Source organism: Cetorhinus maximus, unplaced genomic scaffold (assembly GCF_964194155.1).
Source record: "Cetorhinus maximus unplaced genomic scaffold, sCetMax3.hap1.1 HAP1_SCAFFOLD_325, whole genome shotgun sequence".
NCBI lineage: Eukaryota > Metazoa > Chordata > Chondrichthyes > Lamniformes > Cetorhinidae > Cetorhinus > Cetorhinus maximus.
Genome location: NW_027596275.1, coordinates 254629 through 273824, shown reverse-complemented (window position 1 = coordinate 273824; position 19196 = coordinate 254629). Strand labels below are relative to the sequence as shown.

The window sequence follows — 19196 nt, the reverse complement described above, 5'->3', positions numbered from 1 at the left end:
CTGGACCAGCCATGTAAATAATGTGGCTACAAAAACAGGTCAGAGGCTAGGAATTCTGTGGTGAATGACTCAGCTCCTGACTCCCCAAAGCCTGTCCACCATCTACAAGGCACAAGTCAGGAATGTGATGGAATACTCTTTACTTTCCTGGATGAGTGAAGCACCAACAACACCATCCAGGACAAGGTAGCCCACTTGATTGTAGTCTCATCCACCACCATAAACATTCACTCCCTCCACCACCAATGCACAGTGGCAGCAGTGTGTGTCATCTACAAAATGCACTGCAGCAACTCACCAAGGCTCTTTTGACAGCACCTTCCAAATCCACAATCTCTACCACCTAGAAGGACAAGGGCAGCAGATGCATTGGAACACCACCACCTGCAAGTTCCTCTCCAAGCCACACACCATCCTGACTTGGAAATATATCGCCGTTCCTTCACTGGCACTGGGTCAAAATCCTGGAACTCCCTCCCTAACAGCACTATGGGTGTACATACACTACATGGACTCCAGTGGTTCAAGAAGGCAGCTCACTGTTGTTATACTTCACTGAGTAAAGAAGGAATCTGGAGCCAGTCTTTCCTGAACATATTCACAAAACTCAGAGAACACATGTACAAACTCCCTTTTCTTTCCCCCACACAGCTGTAAACCGGTTCTTATATATACTTAAGAATAATGCCCTAACCTTTCCCTAATGAGTAACAGCTGCTGTCACTTACAGCGAGAATATGCACTTCATTGTGACAGGATTGCAACATTAACAACCATCACCTTCTCAAAGGCAGTTAGGGGTGGGCGACAAATGCTGACTTTGCCAGTGATGCCCACATCCCATAAAAGAATACAACAAATCATTTCACCAGAAGTTGGCCCTGCTCAGAACAGGCCTTGCCTCTAGATCAACATAATGAACCTGGCAAGTTTCTGGCACTTGCGTCTATTTGTGGCCTTTCGGGGGGTGGAAGTGGTCTTCAGATTGTGCTCATTTACGTAGGCACACAGGCACGTTTTAAAAGTTCTCACGTAAAAAGTGTTTGATTGACTGAGAAACTGATAGCGTACAGCAGAGTGATCTTCCAAGTCCGGCTGTTATCTTTCAGTGCTTGGTATGGTGGCTAGTATCAGAATTAGTCTGCAACAGCTTGTGCTGTATCCAGTTTCAAATGTCACCACAGAAAGCCAATTATGTAAAGTGCAGCACTGAGCTGTATTAATCATCCAAAATCAGTCACACATTGAGTAGACCAGCAGGGAGACTGCATGGTGCAGTGGACTAGCAATCTGCCCTTTCAGCTCTGGGACTTGTGGCTGAATTGCTGAGAGCATTGGTGAAAACACATCTGGAGTACCGTGTACAGATTTGGCCTTATTTAAGAAAGGACATAATTGCTTGAGAAGCAGTTCAGAGAAGATTCACTTGACTGACTCTTGGGATGGGGGCAGGGGAGTGGTTATCTTATGAGGAAAGGTTGAACAGGTTGTGCCTGTATCCAGTAGAGTTTAGAAGAATGAGAGGTGATCTTATTGAAACGTATAAGATCCTGAGGGTACATGACAGGATGGGTGCTGATAGGATGTTTCCCCTTGTGGGAGAGACCAGAGCTAGGGGACGCAGTTTCAGAATACGGGGTCTCCCATTTAAGACAGAGATGAAGAGAATTTTTTTCTCTGAGGTCTATGAGTCTGTGGAACTCTCTCCCCTAAAGAGTGGTGGAGGCAGGGCCATTGAATATTTTAAAGGACCAGAGGTAGACATATTCTTGACTAAGGGAGTCAAAGGGTTTTGGGGGTAGACAGGAAAGTGGAGTTAAGACCACAATCACATCAGCCATGATCTTACTGAATGGCAGAGCAGGCTTAAGGGGCCGAATGGCCTACTCCAGCTCTTAATGCGTACGTTTGTACAAATGCTAACCTTTGTGTCAGAGTCCTACACTGGGGCTGAAGGCTAATCTGAATGCAGTTCTTAGCGGCAAGCCCCTACAACAAAAACTGCTCTTAATTCAATAACAGAAACCGGAATTGCTGCAACTGTGGAGCTGGTCAGGCAGCTTCTTTTGAGAGAACAGAGAAAGGAACGTTACAGGTGTGGACCCTTGAAAAATGGAAAAAGAATAGGTGGACATTTGCATTAATACATTCAGAGAGATGGAATATATATATATAATAAAAACCACAGGTAAACTCGGCGAAGAATGCATGAATGGAAATGATGTACTCTCAGTTGAGTAATGGACGAAACATTCAGACATTGAAGAAAGAGTTAAAAATAGTCAAAGAAAGGGGAAATCTATAGAAAGGCCAAGAAATTGGAGATAGAAAATGTGGAGGTCACTTGTGGAATTTAAGCAAGTTTGAAAAGAAGGATATAGCTGAAGTTACTGAAGTCAGTGTTCAAACCAGAGGTGCAGGTGAAAGATGAAATATTTTCTTTGTTTAGATTAAGCTTCATTTGAACAGTGTACAATGCAAATAGCAACATTGTCAGAGTGGGAGAGGGAACTCAAGTGACAGATCCCAGGTAGCTCAGGGTCACAATTACAGACTGACAAAGCAGTCATGCGATCTACATTTAGTCTCACCAGTGTTGAAGAGAGAGCACTGAACAGTAAACCTAGAGATATGGGATTACAGAGTGTGTGTTTCGGGCCCTGGACAATAGTGGGGTCGGGGGGGGTGGGGGGGTGGGGTGGGGCGCTGCGGGGATGAATGCACAAATGTTGCAGCTCCTGTGTTTGCACAGGAATATGTCACAGGAAAGGCAGCTAAAGGTGGGGCCAGTGGAAAAGTGAACCAAGGGCATTGCAGGGCAATAGTCCCTCTAGAAAGTGTGGGGCGGGAGGAGGCTGTGAGTGGCGGGGGTGATGGAAGATGTGAGTGGTGGGGTTATGTTGTAGATGGCAGAAGGTGATCTGGTGAATCTGGAGGTTTGTGGGTAGATGGTGAGGACCAGCAGGACTTTACTGTGGATTTGAAAAGAAAGGGGAGGGACCTGGGCACAAGCAAGGGAAATGGGACCATCCCAGCAACAGACCCTGCAGAGAGCAATCCCCAGTTCAGGGCAAAGAAGGAGATTTCAGAAACTCTGGTGTGCAAGGTCGAGTCATCGGAGTGGCTTCAACAGAGAAAGTGAGAGAAGGATTCGAGTCTTTATAGAACATAGGGTGGGGAAAATAATTGTGGGAGTTTATAGTCTTGTAGCAGATATAATTGGAAGCTCATAAGCAGTACTAAAGGGAAGTTCACCCAGGGGTGGGTCAGGTAATGTGGAGGGATGGGTGAAAATTGGAAACATTTTGTATTTAGTATTGCAGTAAACTGCCAGCCACACACATACAAGATTGGCGCCAAACCTCTGCATGGAGTAACAAATACTCACCTAAGTCCCACGTAAAGGCACATTAGCCATTGATACCGAGCTTTGCTCAAGTTTTAATTAAAGCTGTGCCTAATTACAGCCAAACTGAAAGCTGGAGAGTGACCCTTTTTTATTCTCCTGGTTTTGTGCTGTGGTGTTGGACTTTGGATACAGATTACTGGATATGATCCTGTAAAACTGCCTTCTCTTGCTAGTGCAAACATTGTGTGTTCCTGCAGGACACAATTGGGTCGAACCGTGGCTTAATTATATCGGATTAATGCTCTTTTGAGATCAGTGGTGCAGACACTCAAATGATTCAATTTATATTCCTGCTCTCAGTCTTTCCCTGACTTTAAGTAGTGACTGTGGGTCACAGCTCCCTTGGGCTCAGTTTCTTTTCAATGTTTTAACTGTTCAGTGGAATATCATTAACTCTAAGTGGTCTCTTCCCACTTCAAATTCTCTGCTTAGTATCTACCAAGTATCACCTTTGACTCTGTAGTTCAAGCTCTACTTCAGGACTTGAATACATAAGGTAGCATAATTCATCAGTGTAGTACTGAGAGAATGCTGCATTGTTGGAGATGCTGTCTTTTAGATTAGACATTTTAACCAAAGTGCCTGCTTGCTCAGGCAGACATATAAAATCTCAGATTACTGTGCAAAGAGCAGAGCTGCTTCTCTAGTGTCCTGGTCAAGATTTATCCCTCAGCCATGACCTCCAAAAGCAAATTAACAGGCTATTCATTAAACTACCATTACATTTCTGTGTAGAAATTGCCTGCTGTATTTCCCAACAAGGCAACAGAGACTGTACCTGTGGTAAGGTGGCATAGTGGTTATATTACTGAACTGGTAATCCAGAGGTCAAGACCAATGATTAGACTATAGAAGCATAGAATGGTAACAGCATATAAGGAGGCCATTCATTGTGTCCATGGTGGCTCTCTGCAATGCTTTTCTGTTTGGGTGCTGATCCAATTCCCTTTTGAAAGTCATGATTGTATCTGTCTCCACCACACTCACAGGCAGTGCATTCTAGATCCTAACCACTTGCTGTGTAAAAATAGTTTTTCCTCATGTCGCTGTTAATTCTTTTGCCAATCACCTTAAATCGGTGTCCTCTGGTTCTTGATCCTTCTGCCAATGGTTTCTCTCTAATCTCTCTCAACCCCTCGTGATTTTGAACACCTCTATCAAATCTCCTGTCCACCTTCTCTTACTGAAGGAGAGCGACCCAGCTTCTCTAGCTTTCCACGTAGTGGGGTCGTGTCCTAGGCCCAATCATCTTCAGCTGCTTCATCAGTCACCTTCCCTCTATCATAAGGTCAGAAGTGGGGATGTTCACTGGTGATTGTACAATGTTCAGCACCATTCACAACTCCGATAATGAAGCAGTCCATGTCCATATGCAGCAAGATCTGGACAGCATACAGGCTTGGGCTGAAAAGTGGCAAGTAACCTTCATGCCACACAAGTGCCAGGCAATGATCATCTCCAACAAGGGAGAGTCTAACCATCTCCCCTTGACATTCAATGGCATTGCCATTGTCAACTCCCCCACCAACAACATCCTGAAGGTCACCATTGAGCACAAACTGAAAGGACCGGCCACACAAATACTGTGGCTACAAGAGCAGTAATTCTGCAGTGACTAGCTCACCCGTTGTCCACCATCTACAAGGCACAGGTCAGGAATGTGATGGAATACTCTTCACTTGTCTGGATGAGTGCAGCTCCATCAACACTGAAGAATTTGTTTGATCAGCACCCCATCCACCACCTTAAACAGTCACTTCCTCCACCACTGGTACACTGTCAGCGGTGTGTAGCATCGGCAAGATTCATTGCAGCAATTCACCAAGACTCTTTCAACAGAACCTTCCAAACCCACAACCTCTACCACCTAGAAGAATAAGGACAGCAGATGCATAGGAACACCACTGCCTGCAAGTTCCCCTCAAAGCCAGACACCAGCCTGAATTGGAAATATATTGCCGTTCCTTCACTGTCGCTGGGTCAAAATCCTGGAACTCCCTAGCTAGCTAACAGCACTGTGGCTGTACCTACACCACATGGACTGCAAAGGTTCAAGAAGGTGACTCAGCACCATCTTCTCAAGGGCAATTAGGGATGGCAAATGTTGGCCTAGCCAGCGACATTCATATACCTTGAACAAATGGAATAGCAAGCACTGCATTGTCTGTGAAAGAGGACATCCTGAGGTTGTCAAAGGCAGTATATAAATGCAAGGTTGTTCTTTCTATGTACACTTGTTGCTCTGTAATTACATTTTTCCCCTCCCAGTGAGTAGTTCCATTGGCAGGGATGTGTAGTTACAGCATGACAAGTTAACATAGGCATTAAAAATGTTGATTATTATCAAAGAACATAACTGCTTATAATGTATTCTAACACTAATTATTTACTCTTAAATTGATGCAATATTAAAGTGAATTTTCTCTAAAGAAAATTGTTACTGAAACATATTTTCTAATGGTCTTCTAGTTCTGTGTGGTCACATGTGGAAATGGGACCCCCCGATCCCATCCTTGGGGTTACCGAAGCTTTCAAGCGAGACAGCAATCCCAAGAAAATGAACTTGGGCGTTGGTGCGTATCGTGATGACAGTGGCAAGCCATACGTGTTGAACGCTGTCAGAAAGGTGAGTTGGATGTGGCATCCTTGTTTTTTTTAAATGAATGATCATGGAGAAATCCAAAACCTCGTATGGACCATCCAGGAATCATTGAATATAAGCACTGAAGGAGGCAGTTCAGCCCATTGAGTCTGTGCATCCCTACCAAAGAGCAATCCAATTAGTCCCACTGCCCAGCTTTTTCCCCATAGCCCTGTAATTTCTGTATCCCCCATCCTGAGGGAGAAGAATGGGCTCAGTTTTGATGTCCATCACATCGAGCCCATTGGCATTTGTTGTCTGGGCTCTCTGGGCAGGCAGCACCCATCTATCTATACCCATGCAGGAGTCAGCAGCCCCTGCAGAGAAGTGGAAGACTGACCTGAGGGAAGAATATGCAAGGCAAACAAACTAAAATGTCATGACATGTTGGTTTGACTCATGAGAATTTAGCCGTTACACACGCTAACCAAGACAGTATCTTTCCAACAACGTGGTTAGTTAATCCACCATAAAGAATGAGCATTTTTCAAGGGAGTTTGCCTGATGGGTGTTCAGGTGGCATTCCTGGGCATGTGACATTCAGTCATAAATAACTCGCTGACGTGGTCTAAACCTGTTTTGTATGCCCCTGTACAGAAGCTGTGATATGCTCCTGATTTAATGGTCAATTCCTGGTGCCACATAGTTTGTTGAGAAGTTACTCAGTTAAGCCTCCAGAGTGTCTGTTGCTGACAGCCCCCAGGGGCAAAGTGAAAAACTAAGATCCTTAAACCTGTACCTGTGTATTTAAAGATCAGTCTGCAACATGATACAAGGCACTTAACACACCTTATCCTTGAAGCAACCTCACAATTAAGCTGGACATCTCAGCTTATCAATTTGTAAGTGCTCTGTAAAAGTTGAAGTGTCAATCCTGTATAACAAATTCCTTTTCACTTGAAATATATTAGAGGGACTCTATGCAAGCGATAGAGAAATGCACAGTTACAGCTGTACCATCACTGAAACAAATCCCTGAGAAGATTTATGTCCATTTACACCATCCCATGGAGATTGTATGCCTGGTGACCCTTTCAGGAAAGACATACAATGAAGAATCTTACATGAGATTTTCAAAGAGGGATGTGAGAAAGAAAAACTAGCATTTATATGGCACTTTTCACAGCCGCAGCATGTTGCAAAGTGCTTTACAGCCAATGAAGTACTTTTGAATTGTAGTCACTGTGATAATATAGGGAACATGGCAGTCAATTTGTGCACAAACAGCAATGTGGTAATGACCAGATAATCTGTTTGGGTGAGGTTAATTGAGGGATAAATACTGGCCAGGACACCAGGGAGAATCCCCCTGCTCTTCTTCAAAATAGTGCCATGACATCTTTTATGTCCACCTGAGAGGGCAGATGGGGTCTCCTTTAAACTTCTCACCTGAAAGACAGCGGCTGCGTTCGCTGCCAGTACCGTGCGTGCGCAGTTCTACTATTTCGCTACCATGTTTACTGTTTTACAGACTCACGCAGCCGTGAGCACATTGTATCAGACTGGCAGCAGAACAGGATTTCACAGACCTGACAGACCACTGCTAGATTGAAATTCATTCAGTGCAAAAGAAAAAACACTTTTGCACCATTTTAATGCATAAGTAAAGTCAATAATTTAAAGCAGCAAACTAATGAACAGAAAATCTTGGAGACACTCAGGCAGCATCTTGCGTTGAATGACTCCAGAGTTTTCTGTTTGCGAGTTGCAGCATCAGCAATGTTTTTCTTGCCTCTTGTGAATTGTTAATGATGGCACTTTGACAATAATTCGATATAATTAAAATATTAGGAGGGAGAGCCGGTCCTGTCGTGGTGAGAGTGCAGCTATTGTTTGGTGCCCTTGCTGTTTAAACATTGTTAGTGGAAACGTAATTATTTAATTGATTTTTTACCATTCATCTGTAGTTATAAAATATATAAAAACTTAAGATGTTAAGACCTGCACACACTTCCTGCCTACAAAACCCATGTTTTGGATGCAGCAAAGTGACATCTGCGTCGACCAGTGCGTGTGCACAGACGGATATATTGTGTTGGCAGGAGACACTGTAGAAAGACAGCACCTCTGACAGCGCAGCACTCCCTCTGCAGTGTACTGGTTGTCAACCTTGATTATTGTATTCCTGACCTGAAATAGGACTTGACCGGAACCTTGTGGTTCAGAAGCAAGAGGGCTACCAACTGAGCTATGGCTGACACTGAAAATAAAAGGTGCCCCATGACATTTGTGGAACTGATATGTACTCTGATTTTTGACATACTCACAGGCTGAGACTCAAATTGCAGCAAAGAAAATGGACAAGGAATATCTCCCTATTGGTGGCCTAGCAGACTTCAACAAGGCCTGTGCCGGGCTGGCTCTAGGAGACAACAGTGAAGTGATCAAGAGTGGAAGGGTAAGGAGTTGCTTTTTCTAGTAGATGGGGTTAGGTAACAAGCATAAATACAAGTGGCCGAATTTCTAGAATGCTGAACTGAATAAATGGAGCAGCCAAGGAGAATTTCAGGATAGATAAATAGACCTATTGGATGGGGAAAATGTGACCTTTGTACACCACAGAAAGATTTTCTTTATCAAAGCTGGGCATGGGTTTAGGTATGACTTTTGATAATCCAATTAACATGAAACCGTTGATGATAATCCAGGTACTGTGATGACCCTCAGGGCCAGTATTCTCTCTAAGGCGTGCACATGCTCAGCCGCAGAGCAATTTGAAATGTACCCTGCATTGAAATAAACAGGCTGCTCGCAACAGTGAACTGCTGGGGCAGGGGCTGGCTGCAGGACTGAGCATCAAACCACAAAGTGCGACTGGCTGGAGAGAGTGGGGGATAAATTGCAGCTATGGTTGGAGGAGCAGCAGTGAGTGGGAGAGAGGGAATTTGTGACTGAAGGAACAGCATGCAGGCCAGAGACAATCTATGACTGGGGGAACAGAGAGCGTGGGTGAGGGAATCAGATTGGAGGCACCCAAGGCAGGGGGGAGGCACCCGACGGGAGGCAGGGAGAGCGGGGCAAGATTGGAGCGCTGGAGGGGAGGTTGGTTGGGAGAGCAGGGTCAAAATTGAAGTAGATTACAGCACATAGGAAGACAGACACAGAATTGAACTTGTCATTATTTCCCCAACAAAAACATGACCTAGGTTTTAAGAAGGTCAGAAGAAGGGAAGAGTGTACCTAACAAGCAGTTTGTTTAGCAAGCTGTAAACAAAACGAGAAGACACAAATTCAAATTTGCCAAGTGGTAAGCAAGCCTGAGATGGGAGAGATTTTTCCTGTAGACTAGCGAATATGTGAAAAGATTATTTCTTAAAACAGTTAATACAGCGTCACTTAGCATTGAAATAAAAACTGGTGAGTGCCTGGTTTGGAAAGGGATTGCGAGTTATAAGGCTTGAGACAGATAGAGGTGATTGAATGTTGTGGGCAACATGATATCTGAGCTGCTGAAAGCTTGGTCATGACATTGTAAGGTCAGTGCTGAATACTGTAGGGTGTGTAGAGACAGTTCTTCTGCGGCCATAATTTCCTAGCGAGAAACCTCCTCGGAGATGAAATATGTGGGATCATATGTGGCAGAGGGGATTCTTTATGGTCTGTGGGAAACAGCAACTGAATTAGTCAAGTAGAGTTTCCTCATCCTGTGCTTGGTCATGGCCCTGATTCTGGAGTTGATGACAATGTCTTAATAGTTTTCTGATCACGCTGGTTTTATCTAACTTTGTGCCATTAGAAATATGGATAATTCACGTCACAAAAGCAAGACATTTGGCCCATCGTGTGTCTGCCAGCTGCAAAAGAGCTTCCAGCCTAATCCAGTTGTCCTGTTCTGGGTCCATGACCCTGTAGGTTATAGCAATTCTTGTGCATATCCGCTTATTTTTTGAATACAAGAAATCAGAGCAGAAGTGGGCCATTTTGTCCCTTGAGTCTGCTCCACCATTCAATAAGATTATGGTTGATCTGATTGTGGCCTCAACTCCACTTTCCTGTCTGCTCCCCCTTTAACTCCCTTGTCGATCAAACATTTAATCTAACTCCGCTTTGAACATATTCAATGACCCAGCCTCTACTGGTCTCTGGGGAAGAGAATTCCACAGACTAATGACCCACTAGGAGAAAAAATTCTCCTTAACTCAGTCTTAAATGGGAAGCCTCGAATTTTTAAATTGTGTCCTCTAAAAAAGGGAATACATCCTTTCAGCATTCACCCTGTCAAGTCCTCTCAGGATCTTGTATGTTTCAATAAGGTTACCTTTCATTCTTCTAAACTCCAGTGGGTATAGGCCCAACCTGCTCAACCTTTCCTCATAAGATATAACCCCTTCATCCAGGAATCAGTGTGGTGAACCTTCTCTGAACTGCTAATGCAATTATATCTTTTCTTAAGGAGACCAGAACTGTACACAGTACTCCAGATGTGGTCTCACCAACGCCCTATACAATTATAGCAAAACCTCCCTACTTTTATACTCGATTCCTCTTGCAATAAACATGAACATACCATTTGCCTTCCAACATTTTGTGACTCATGTACCAGGACTACCCAGATACCTCTGTACAGTAGAGTTCTGCAGTCTCTCTCCATTCAAATAATATACTGCTTTTCTTCCTGCCAGGTGGGCAAGTTCATATTTTCCTACATTATACTTCATCTGCCAAATTTTTCCCTATTCACTTAACCTATCTAAATCTCTCTTAGTCTTCTTCACAACTAACTTTCCTATCTGTCTTTGTGTCATCAGCAAATTTAGCTACCATACCTTCAACCCCTTCATCTAAGTCATTGATGTAGATTGTAAATAGTTGAGGCCCTACCACTGATCCCTGTGGCACTCCATTAGTAACAGCATGTCAACCTGAAAATGACCCATTTATTGCCTACTCTCTACATCCTGCTAGCTAATTAATCCTCTGTCCACGATAAAATGTTATCCCCTACGCCATGAGCTCGTATGTTGTGAAGTAGCCTTTGATGTGGCACCTTGTCAAATGCCTTTTGGAAATCCAAGTGCAGCACATCCACAGGTTCTCCATTATCCAAGTTGCTTGTTACATCCTTAATGAATTCTAATAAATTAGTCAAAACACTATTTCCCTTTCACAAAACCATGTTGACTCTGCCTGACTGTATTAGGATTTTCTAAATGTCCTGCTGTTACCTCCTTAGCATTTCTTTATGACAGACTTTAGGCTAATTGGCTTTTAGTTTCCTGCTTTCTCTCTCCCTCCTTTCTTGACTAGTGATTTTCTAAACCTCTGGAACCTTCCAGAATCTAGGGAATTTTGGAAGATCACCACCAATGCATCTACTATCTCTGCAGCCATTTCTTTTAAGACCCGAGGATAGAAGCCATCAGGTCCAGGGGACTTGTCAAACTTTAGTTCTACTAGTAACTACCAGTAGGTTCTACCAGTAACTTTTCCCTAGTGATTGTGATTGATCCAAGTTCCTCCCTTTTACCTCTTGATTTTCAAGTATACTCGGTATGTTTTTTTGTGTCTTCTACATTGAAGACAAACTTAAAATACCTGTTTAATGCTTTCGCCATTCCCTTGTTTATTAATTCTATAGTCTCACCCTTTAAGGGACCAACACTCACTTTCGCTACTCTTTGCCTTTTTAAATACTTGTCGAAGCTCTAACTATCTGTTTTTTATATTTGAGTAGCTCTCATGCTCTAATTTCTCTCTCGTTTGTATATTCATTCTTTGGACAGAAATCAGCAATCTTCTGATGTACCACTAATCTTCAAAGTATTGGACTTTTTTTTCTTTCAATTTGAGACTATCTTTAACTTCCTTAGTTAGCCATGGATGGTGCATCCAGAGTCTTTCTCAATGGAATATATCTTTGCTGAGAGTTATGGACTATTTCCTTAAATGTGTGCCACTGTTTCTTTTCTGACCACCTATTTAAGCTATTTTTCCAGTTCACTTTTTCCAACTCTGTCCTCGGACCCTTGTAATTGCCATTATTTAAGTTTTAGGCACTAGTCTTAGACTCACACTTCTCACCCTTCTCTTCCTCAAAGTGAATGTGAAATTCAGTTATGTTATGATCACTGCTACCTAGAGGCTCCTTTGCTGTACAGTCATTAATTAAACCTGCCTTATTGCACATTACCAGGTCTAGAATAGCTTGCTCTCTGGTTGACTCTAGAACATACAGCTCTAAGAAATTGTTCTGAAAACACTCAATGAACTCATCTTCCAAGCTGCCTTTGCTGATCTGATCCGTCCAATCCATGTATGGATTAAAATCATCCATGATTACTACTGTACCTTTCTTACATATCTCCATTATTCATTCCTATATATCCAGTCCCTGTAGTTACTGTTAGGAGGCCTATAAGCTCCTTGCACAAGTGATTTATTACCTTTGCTATTTCTTATCTCTGCCCAAACTGATTCTACACCATCTTCTTTAAAACTAAGGTCAACTCACTATTGTGCTCATGTCATCTCTAATTAACAGAACTAACCCACCACCTTTTCCTAGCCTCCTGTCCTTCTGAAATGTAAAGTACCCTTAAATATTCAGGTCCCAGCCTTGATCACCTTGCAGCCAAGTCTCTGTAGTGCCTATAAGGTCATACTTATTTCTATTTGAGCTGACAGTTCATCCATTTTGTTACGAATACTACTGGCATTCAGATGAAGAGACTATAGGCCTGCCTTTTTATTATTTTTGCAAACTCTGCCATAGAACCATAGAAACGTTGTGGTGCAGAAAGAGGCCATTCAGCTCATCATGTCTGCGCTGGCCAGAAAGAGAGAAAAAAACTAGCTGCTCGTTTTAAGCCCACTTTCCAGCACCTGGTCCGTAGCCTTGCAGGTTACAGCACTTAAGTTACAGATCCAGCTACCTTTTAAATGAGTTGAGCATTTCAGCCTCAACAACCAATTCAGGCAGTGAATTCCAGACGTCGCCACCCTCTGGGTGAAAATGTTTTTCCTCATTTCCCTTCTAATCCTTCTACCAATCACCTTAAAGCTATGCCCCCTGGTAATTGACCCCTCAGCTAGGAAAAACAAGTATTTCCTGTCTAGGCCCCTCAAAATTTTGTACACCTCAATTAGATCACCCCTTAGCCTCCTCTGTTCTAAGGAAAACAACCCTAGCCTATCCAATCTCTCCTCATAGCTGCAATTTTCAAGCCCTGGAAACATTCTTGTAAACCTTCTTTGCACTCTCTCCAGAGCAATTACATCCTTCCTGTAATGTGGTAAACAGAACTGTAAACAACATTCCAGCTGTGGACTAGCCAACGTTTTATACAGTTCCATCATTACATCCCTGCGTTTGTATTCAATACCTCATACAACAAAGGAAAGCATTCCATTTGCTTTCTTGACCACCTTGTTCACCTGCCTTGCCACCTTCAAGGACCTGCGGACATGCACTCCATGGTCTCTCACTTCCTCAATCCCTCTCAATAGCTTCCCGTTTATTGAGTATTCCCTTGCTTTGTTTGCCATCCCTAAATGCATTACCTCACACTTTTCCGGATCGAATTCCATTTACCACTTCTCCCCCCACTCAACCAAACCATTGATCTCATTCTGGAATCGACAGCTATCCTCTTCACTGTCAACTACACAGCCAATTTTTGTGTCATCTGCAAATTTCCTAACCATGCCTCCCACATTTAAGTCTAAATCATTAATATGTACAACAAGCAGCAAGGGCCCCAACACTGAGCCCTGTGGAACACCATTGGAAACCGTTTTCCATTTGGAAAATATCCACTTTGTTTCCCGTCACTGAGCCAATTTTGTATCCAACCTGCCATCTTCCCTGTATCCCATGAGATCTCACTTTCCTGACCAGTCTACCATGTGGTACCTGCGTTACTGAAATCTATGTAGACAACATCCACTGCACTACCCTCATTAACCTTCCTGGTTACTTCCTCAAAAAATTCTATTAAGTTAGTAAGATACTATTTTCCCCTAACCAAACCATGCTGACTATCCCTAATCAGTCGGCGCCTGTCTAAGTGACAGTTTATCCTGTGTCTCAGAATTAGTTCCAATAATTTGCCCACCACCGAAGTCAGACTGACCGGCTTATAATTTTCTAGCCTATCACTCGCACCCTTTTAAAATAATGGTACAACGTTCGCAGACCTCCAATCCTTTGGGACCTCGCCTGTTTCTAGTGAGGATTGGAAATAACCCTCAGAGCATCCACTATTTCCTCCCTGACTTCCTTCAACAGCCTAGAATACAATCCATCTGGCCCTGGTGATTTATCCACCTTCAAGAACGCCAGTCCCTCCAGAACTTCCTCTCTCATTATGCTTATTGTATCTAACATTTCACACTCCTCTTTAACTAGAATGTCTGTATCATCTCTCTCAGTGAAGTCAGAGACAAAGTACTCATTCAGAACCCTGCCCACGTCTTCAGCATCAACCCACAAGTTGCCATGTCACCTCTGATAGGCCCTATATTTTCCTTAGTTATTGTCTTGCTCTTAATGTACTGGTAAAAAATCTTAGGAATTTCTTTGATTTTACCTGCGAGTATTTTTTCGTATCCTCTCTTTGTTTTCCAAATTTCCATTTTTACTTCACCCCTCTACTTTTTATATTCCTCTAGGCTTTCTACAGTATTAAGTCTTTAGTGACTGTCATAAGCATTCTTTTTCTGCTTTACCTTGGCCTGTATGCTTCTGGATAACCAGGGGGCTCTAGATTTGGCAGTACCACCCTTTTTCTTTGTGGAGACATGTTTATACTGTGCCCATAGAATCTAGCCCTTGAATGCCTCCCACTGATTTGACACAATTTTTCCTCCTAATAGCTGTATCCAGTCCATTCTCACCAGCTCACCTCTCAATATTGTAACATTTGTCTTCCACCAATTCAGAACTTTTACTCCTGCTCTATCTTTGTACTTTTCCATAATGATGCAAAATCTAACAGTATTGTGGTCACTATTGTTATGATCCCAGCTATGGTTACCACGAGACAAGCCTGATCCCAGGGTAGAACCCAGTTTGATAGGTCCTAACTTCTATTTTTGTTTAGATCCGTGGAGAGGGGCTACTGAACAGAGTCACTGGAGTCCGATTATGAACTTTTAACAAAAGCATAAAACATTTATTAAACAAGAAAAGATGAACTGTATTACAATACTCCTTCACCCACAACTATACCATGTAAACCAGTAGGTGACCTGTGGTCAGACACACCACACTCTGAAACCAAGTGAAAGATGCCACCCCAGACAGATGCCATGGATCTCTCCTCAACTCCCCCCAAATGCTTGTTAAACTGTGAGCCAACTGGTCTCACTGAACTTCATCTTTCACACAAGGGTTTCCAATCTCCACTTTCCAAGAACATGTCTTGGAATCTTCTCCCAAACTGACACTTTGTCTCAGATGCCTTCCGCAAGGGTTCACTGCCAGGATTTCGAACTCCTTTCTGTGTTCCTCTCCCCGGGTCACCACATGCATTCAAGATGCCTCCCCCACACACTCACTGACACAGCTGTCAACATGGCACCACTGCTTCACATGCCCATAACAAAGAGTTACAAACCATCAGCCATCTCCTGCAAGCTGTTCTCGCTTTAAATCTGCTTTATGCAGCTTTTGTCCCTTGGACCTTTCTCCCTGCCCCTCACTCTTAACTTCATTAATAGGACCTTTTCCAGGCTCCTATCCTTCCTTTGACTAGAAGGTCTGCTTGGGACTTTCTCCTGTTCCACTTCCCTGGATTTTGAGGTCTTTTCTTTATCTTGAAACTTGCTATCTGTTCCTTTTGCTCCAGTCTCTCTGACAGCCACTTTTAGCCAATTTTAGCTTGGGACTGGCTATCTGTTCCTTCTAGGTGGCTTCTGTTTGGCAGCTGTCTTCAAACTGCCCTCAAAACTGTTGTTTCTTTAGTTTTTCTTTGTGTGTCTGTAGGAGGGACCTGTCTCTCTGGACCTCTGTTAGCCCAGTTTCTCTTCTCTTGTTTGTTTAACTTAGCTACCACAGTCATAAAACTCTCAGAAATGCAGGCACCTTTTAAAGTGAAACTAAAACTCAGTTTGACCTTAACACACACACACACAGAAATACAAGTCAAACTTAAACATTAAAGCTAAAACTTATTCCTAACACCCACAAGTACCAATATAACTTACTTAAACTATCTCTATTTCCTAACGCTGTCTCCAAATCGGTCCCCAACTGCTCCTTCATCCACTTGCCCAGCTTCATTTCCTAAGATTAAATCTAGAATTGCGCCCCCTCATTGGGCTTGTTACATGCTGGCTAAAAAAGTTATCTTGAATACAGTTCAAAAATTTTGTGCCCTTCACATTTCATATCCCATTTGATATTCGGGTAGTTGAAGTCCCCAACGATTACTGCCCTATTGTTTTCGTACTCAGAAATCTGTCTACATATTTGCTCTTCTAACTCCTTTCCACTATTTTGGGGTCTATATTACACTCCTAGCAGTGTGGCTGCCCCTTTTTTATTTCTGAGCTCAACCTATGTGGCCTCGTTTGATGCTTCATTTAGTGTATCATCCTTCTTCACAGCTGTATCTGATTCTTTAACCGATAATGCTACACTCCGACGTTTTTATCCCCCTCCCTATCCTGTCTGAAAACTCTATATTTAAGGATGTTGAGCTGCCATTTTTGACCGTCCTTATGCCAAGTTTCCGTTATAGCGATGATATCATGCTGCCCTGTGTCTATCTGTGCCCTCAGCTCATCGGCTTTATTTACTATGCTCCTTGCATTTACATATATACCTTCTGACACTGCCAAGTTCCTGTGCTGTGCACTTTTTAACCTGTACTGCTTCTGTCTTTAAGTCACTCACTAATTCTCCATCTCCTGTTCTCTGCTTTGAATTTGCCCTCAGGTTCCCATTCCCCTGCCAATCTATTTTAAATCCCCACCAACAGCATTAGCAAATCTCCGTGCGAGGCTATTCGTCCTAGGTCTGTTTAGATGCAGACCGTCTGGCTTGTATAGGTCCCACCTTCCCCAGAACCAGTCCAAATGCCTCAGAAATCTGATGCCCTTCCTCCTACACCAGCTTCCCAGCCACGTGTTTATTTGTTCACTCTCCTATTTCTGTACTCACACGTGGGACTGGGAGTAATCCTGAGATTACTGCTCTACAGTTCCTGCTTTTCAATCTCCTTCCTAGCTCCCTAAAGTCTGCTTTCAGGTTCTCATTCCCTTTCCTACCTAAATCTTTGGTACCAACATGGACCACAACATTTGGCTGTTCACCCTCCCCCAGAAGAATGTCCTTAAGCTGCTGCGTGACATCCTTGACCCTGGCACCATCTACGGCCACAGAAACGCTTGTCTGTTCCCCTAAATATTGAATCCCTATTACACTGTTCTTCCCCTTTTCTTTCTCCTCTCCTGTACAGCAGAGCTGCCTGTGGTGCCACAAATTTGGAAGTGACTGCACTCCTCTGAGGAACCAATGCCCTCACCAGTATCTGAAACGGAAAATTGATTGGTGAGCAGGACCCCAGGAGACTCCTGCACTACCTGCCTAATCTTCTTGGGCTGCCTGGTGGTCACCCATTCCCTTTCTGCCTCCAGGCTCCTGAGCTGCGGTGTGACCACCTCTCCGAACATGCTATCCACGTAGCTCTCAGCCTCGCAGATACATCACAGTGACTCCAGCCACCACTCGTGCTCCGAAACCCGGAGCTCAAGGTTCTGCAGCTGGTGACACTTCCTGCACATGTTGTCTAAGACACTGGTGGCGTCCCCAATAAGAATGGACCAAGACTGCCCAGACCCATTACCCCCTTATTCATCCCATCAGTTTGCATTCAATTTTACATCCAGGCCTTACAGACTGGAGCCCCGTTGTAGCATGATCCATGGGGTCCATACCTCGAGACCCATTATAGGTCTTATTTCATTACTGGTGCATAATGCTCAGGCTTGATCCCACCAGTGCCAGGGCCAATATTGTGTGCATGTCCCCACAGTTCCCAATCCACATGCTCCAAAATAAATGAATAAAGCAGGTGCTGTATAAAATCAACCAAAGAATTAAATGGCTGCTTTTAATTTTTACTTTGTACAGTGGGTGGCTGTGTTCGTAGTGGGGGGAGATCTGTGGCTGCATTTGCAAAATAAAAACTTTGGATTTAAAGATGGACCCAAGTTCTGCCAAGTTCGACATTATTGAGGGTCCCTGGTGTAGTTGAATATGTGACTCTGCTTTAACCCACTGCATTATTCAGTCCTCAAGTCCAACTGCTTTCTTGTAAACTCACTGCTCCAGTTTTGGCTGTAAGGTCCAAATGTGACAGTAGTTTCTCCCTGCCCATGGGCTTCTCGTGCACATTGTTATTCTGAATGTTTTGTTAACACACAATCTGTAATTAATGCTTTGCTTCTTTTTGATTTCAGTATATCACTGTACAGACCATTTCTGGAACTGGATCACTGAGGATTGGTGCCAACTTTCTGGTGAGTGGAAAGGTGCCTGCTGGAATACGTTTCACGTTGCGGCTTTAGTGTTAACTTTTCTGAACTTGCCTTTCTCATTTCTCCTACAATACAGATACAGTGTCCTACAGCCTCTTACTCCTCACTGTTATCACCAAGGTTTGTTGCATTGTTTCTTATGCAAACCAATATTTCCCCAGGACCTCAAACCTGTGGCAATCCTTACCTTTGTTTGTCTTTCCTTCTTCCTACAGTCTTCAGGTTTCTAAAATTCAAAGATTATCTTGACTGTATCCAACCTTGTGTCTGTCATTTCTTTCAACCTTGGTTGCATCCTACACCATGGGCCCTGATCCTTCAACTTTGGTTTCTCAGGGGGGTTTCTTCAAACCTTTTGGAGACTAGTGTGTGTGTTTAATGCCCTGCTTACTAGGAGAACAGTCATCCTCTTGGCCCCCCCCTACCCAAGCTGAGAAGGGAAGAAATAATGCAGAAGTTGGCAAACGTACCGGTCGGGAGGGAGAGAGAGCTGTAGACCTCGTGTAGGTACGAGGAAGCCGTAGATCTTGTGTAGGTACGAGGAAGCCATTCACTTGGGATAATCTGAAATCTCTGCCATTGTGGATTGGTTTTATTGAATATTCTGAAGTAAAATAACAGCAAGAAGCCTTTTTGTTTTAAAGCATTTGGCATGACTGATTA

The 19196-nt window shown here is 43.4% G+C and overlaps 1 protein-coding gene across 1 annotated transcript in view; it reads left to right on the top strand.

Moving 5' to 3' along the window:
- The window catches only part of LOC144673294 (aspartate aminotransferase, mitochondrial-like), a 37951-nt gene that overhangs the window by 5163 nt on the left and 13592 nt on the right, over nt 1–19196 (top strand). Inside the window, exons 2-4 of the mRNA XM_078535208.1 lie at nt 5879–6035; nt 8320–8448; nt 18456–18515. Of these exons, the coding sequence (XP_078391334.1) occupies nt 5879–6035; nt 8320–8448; nt 18456–18515 (346 nt within the window). The remainder of the gene's footprint in view (nt 1–5878; nt 6036–8319; nt 8449–18455; nt 18516–19196) is intronic.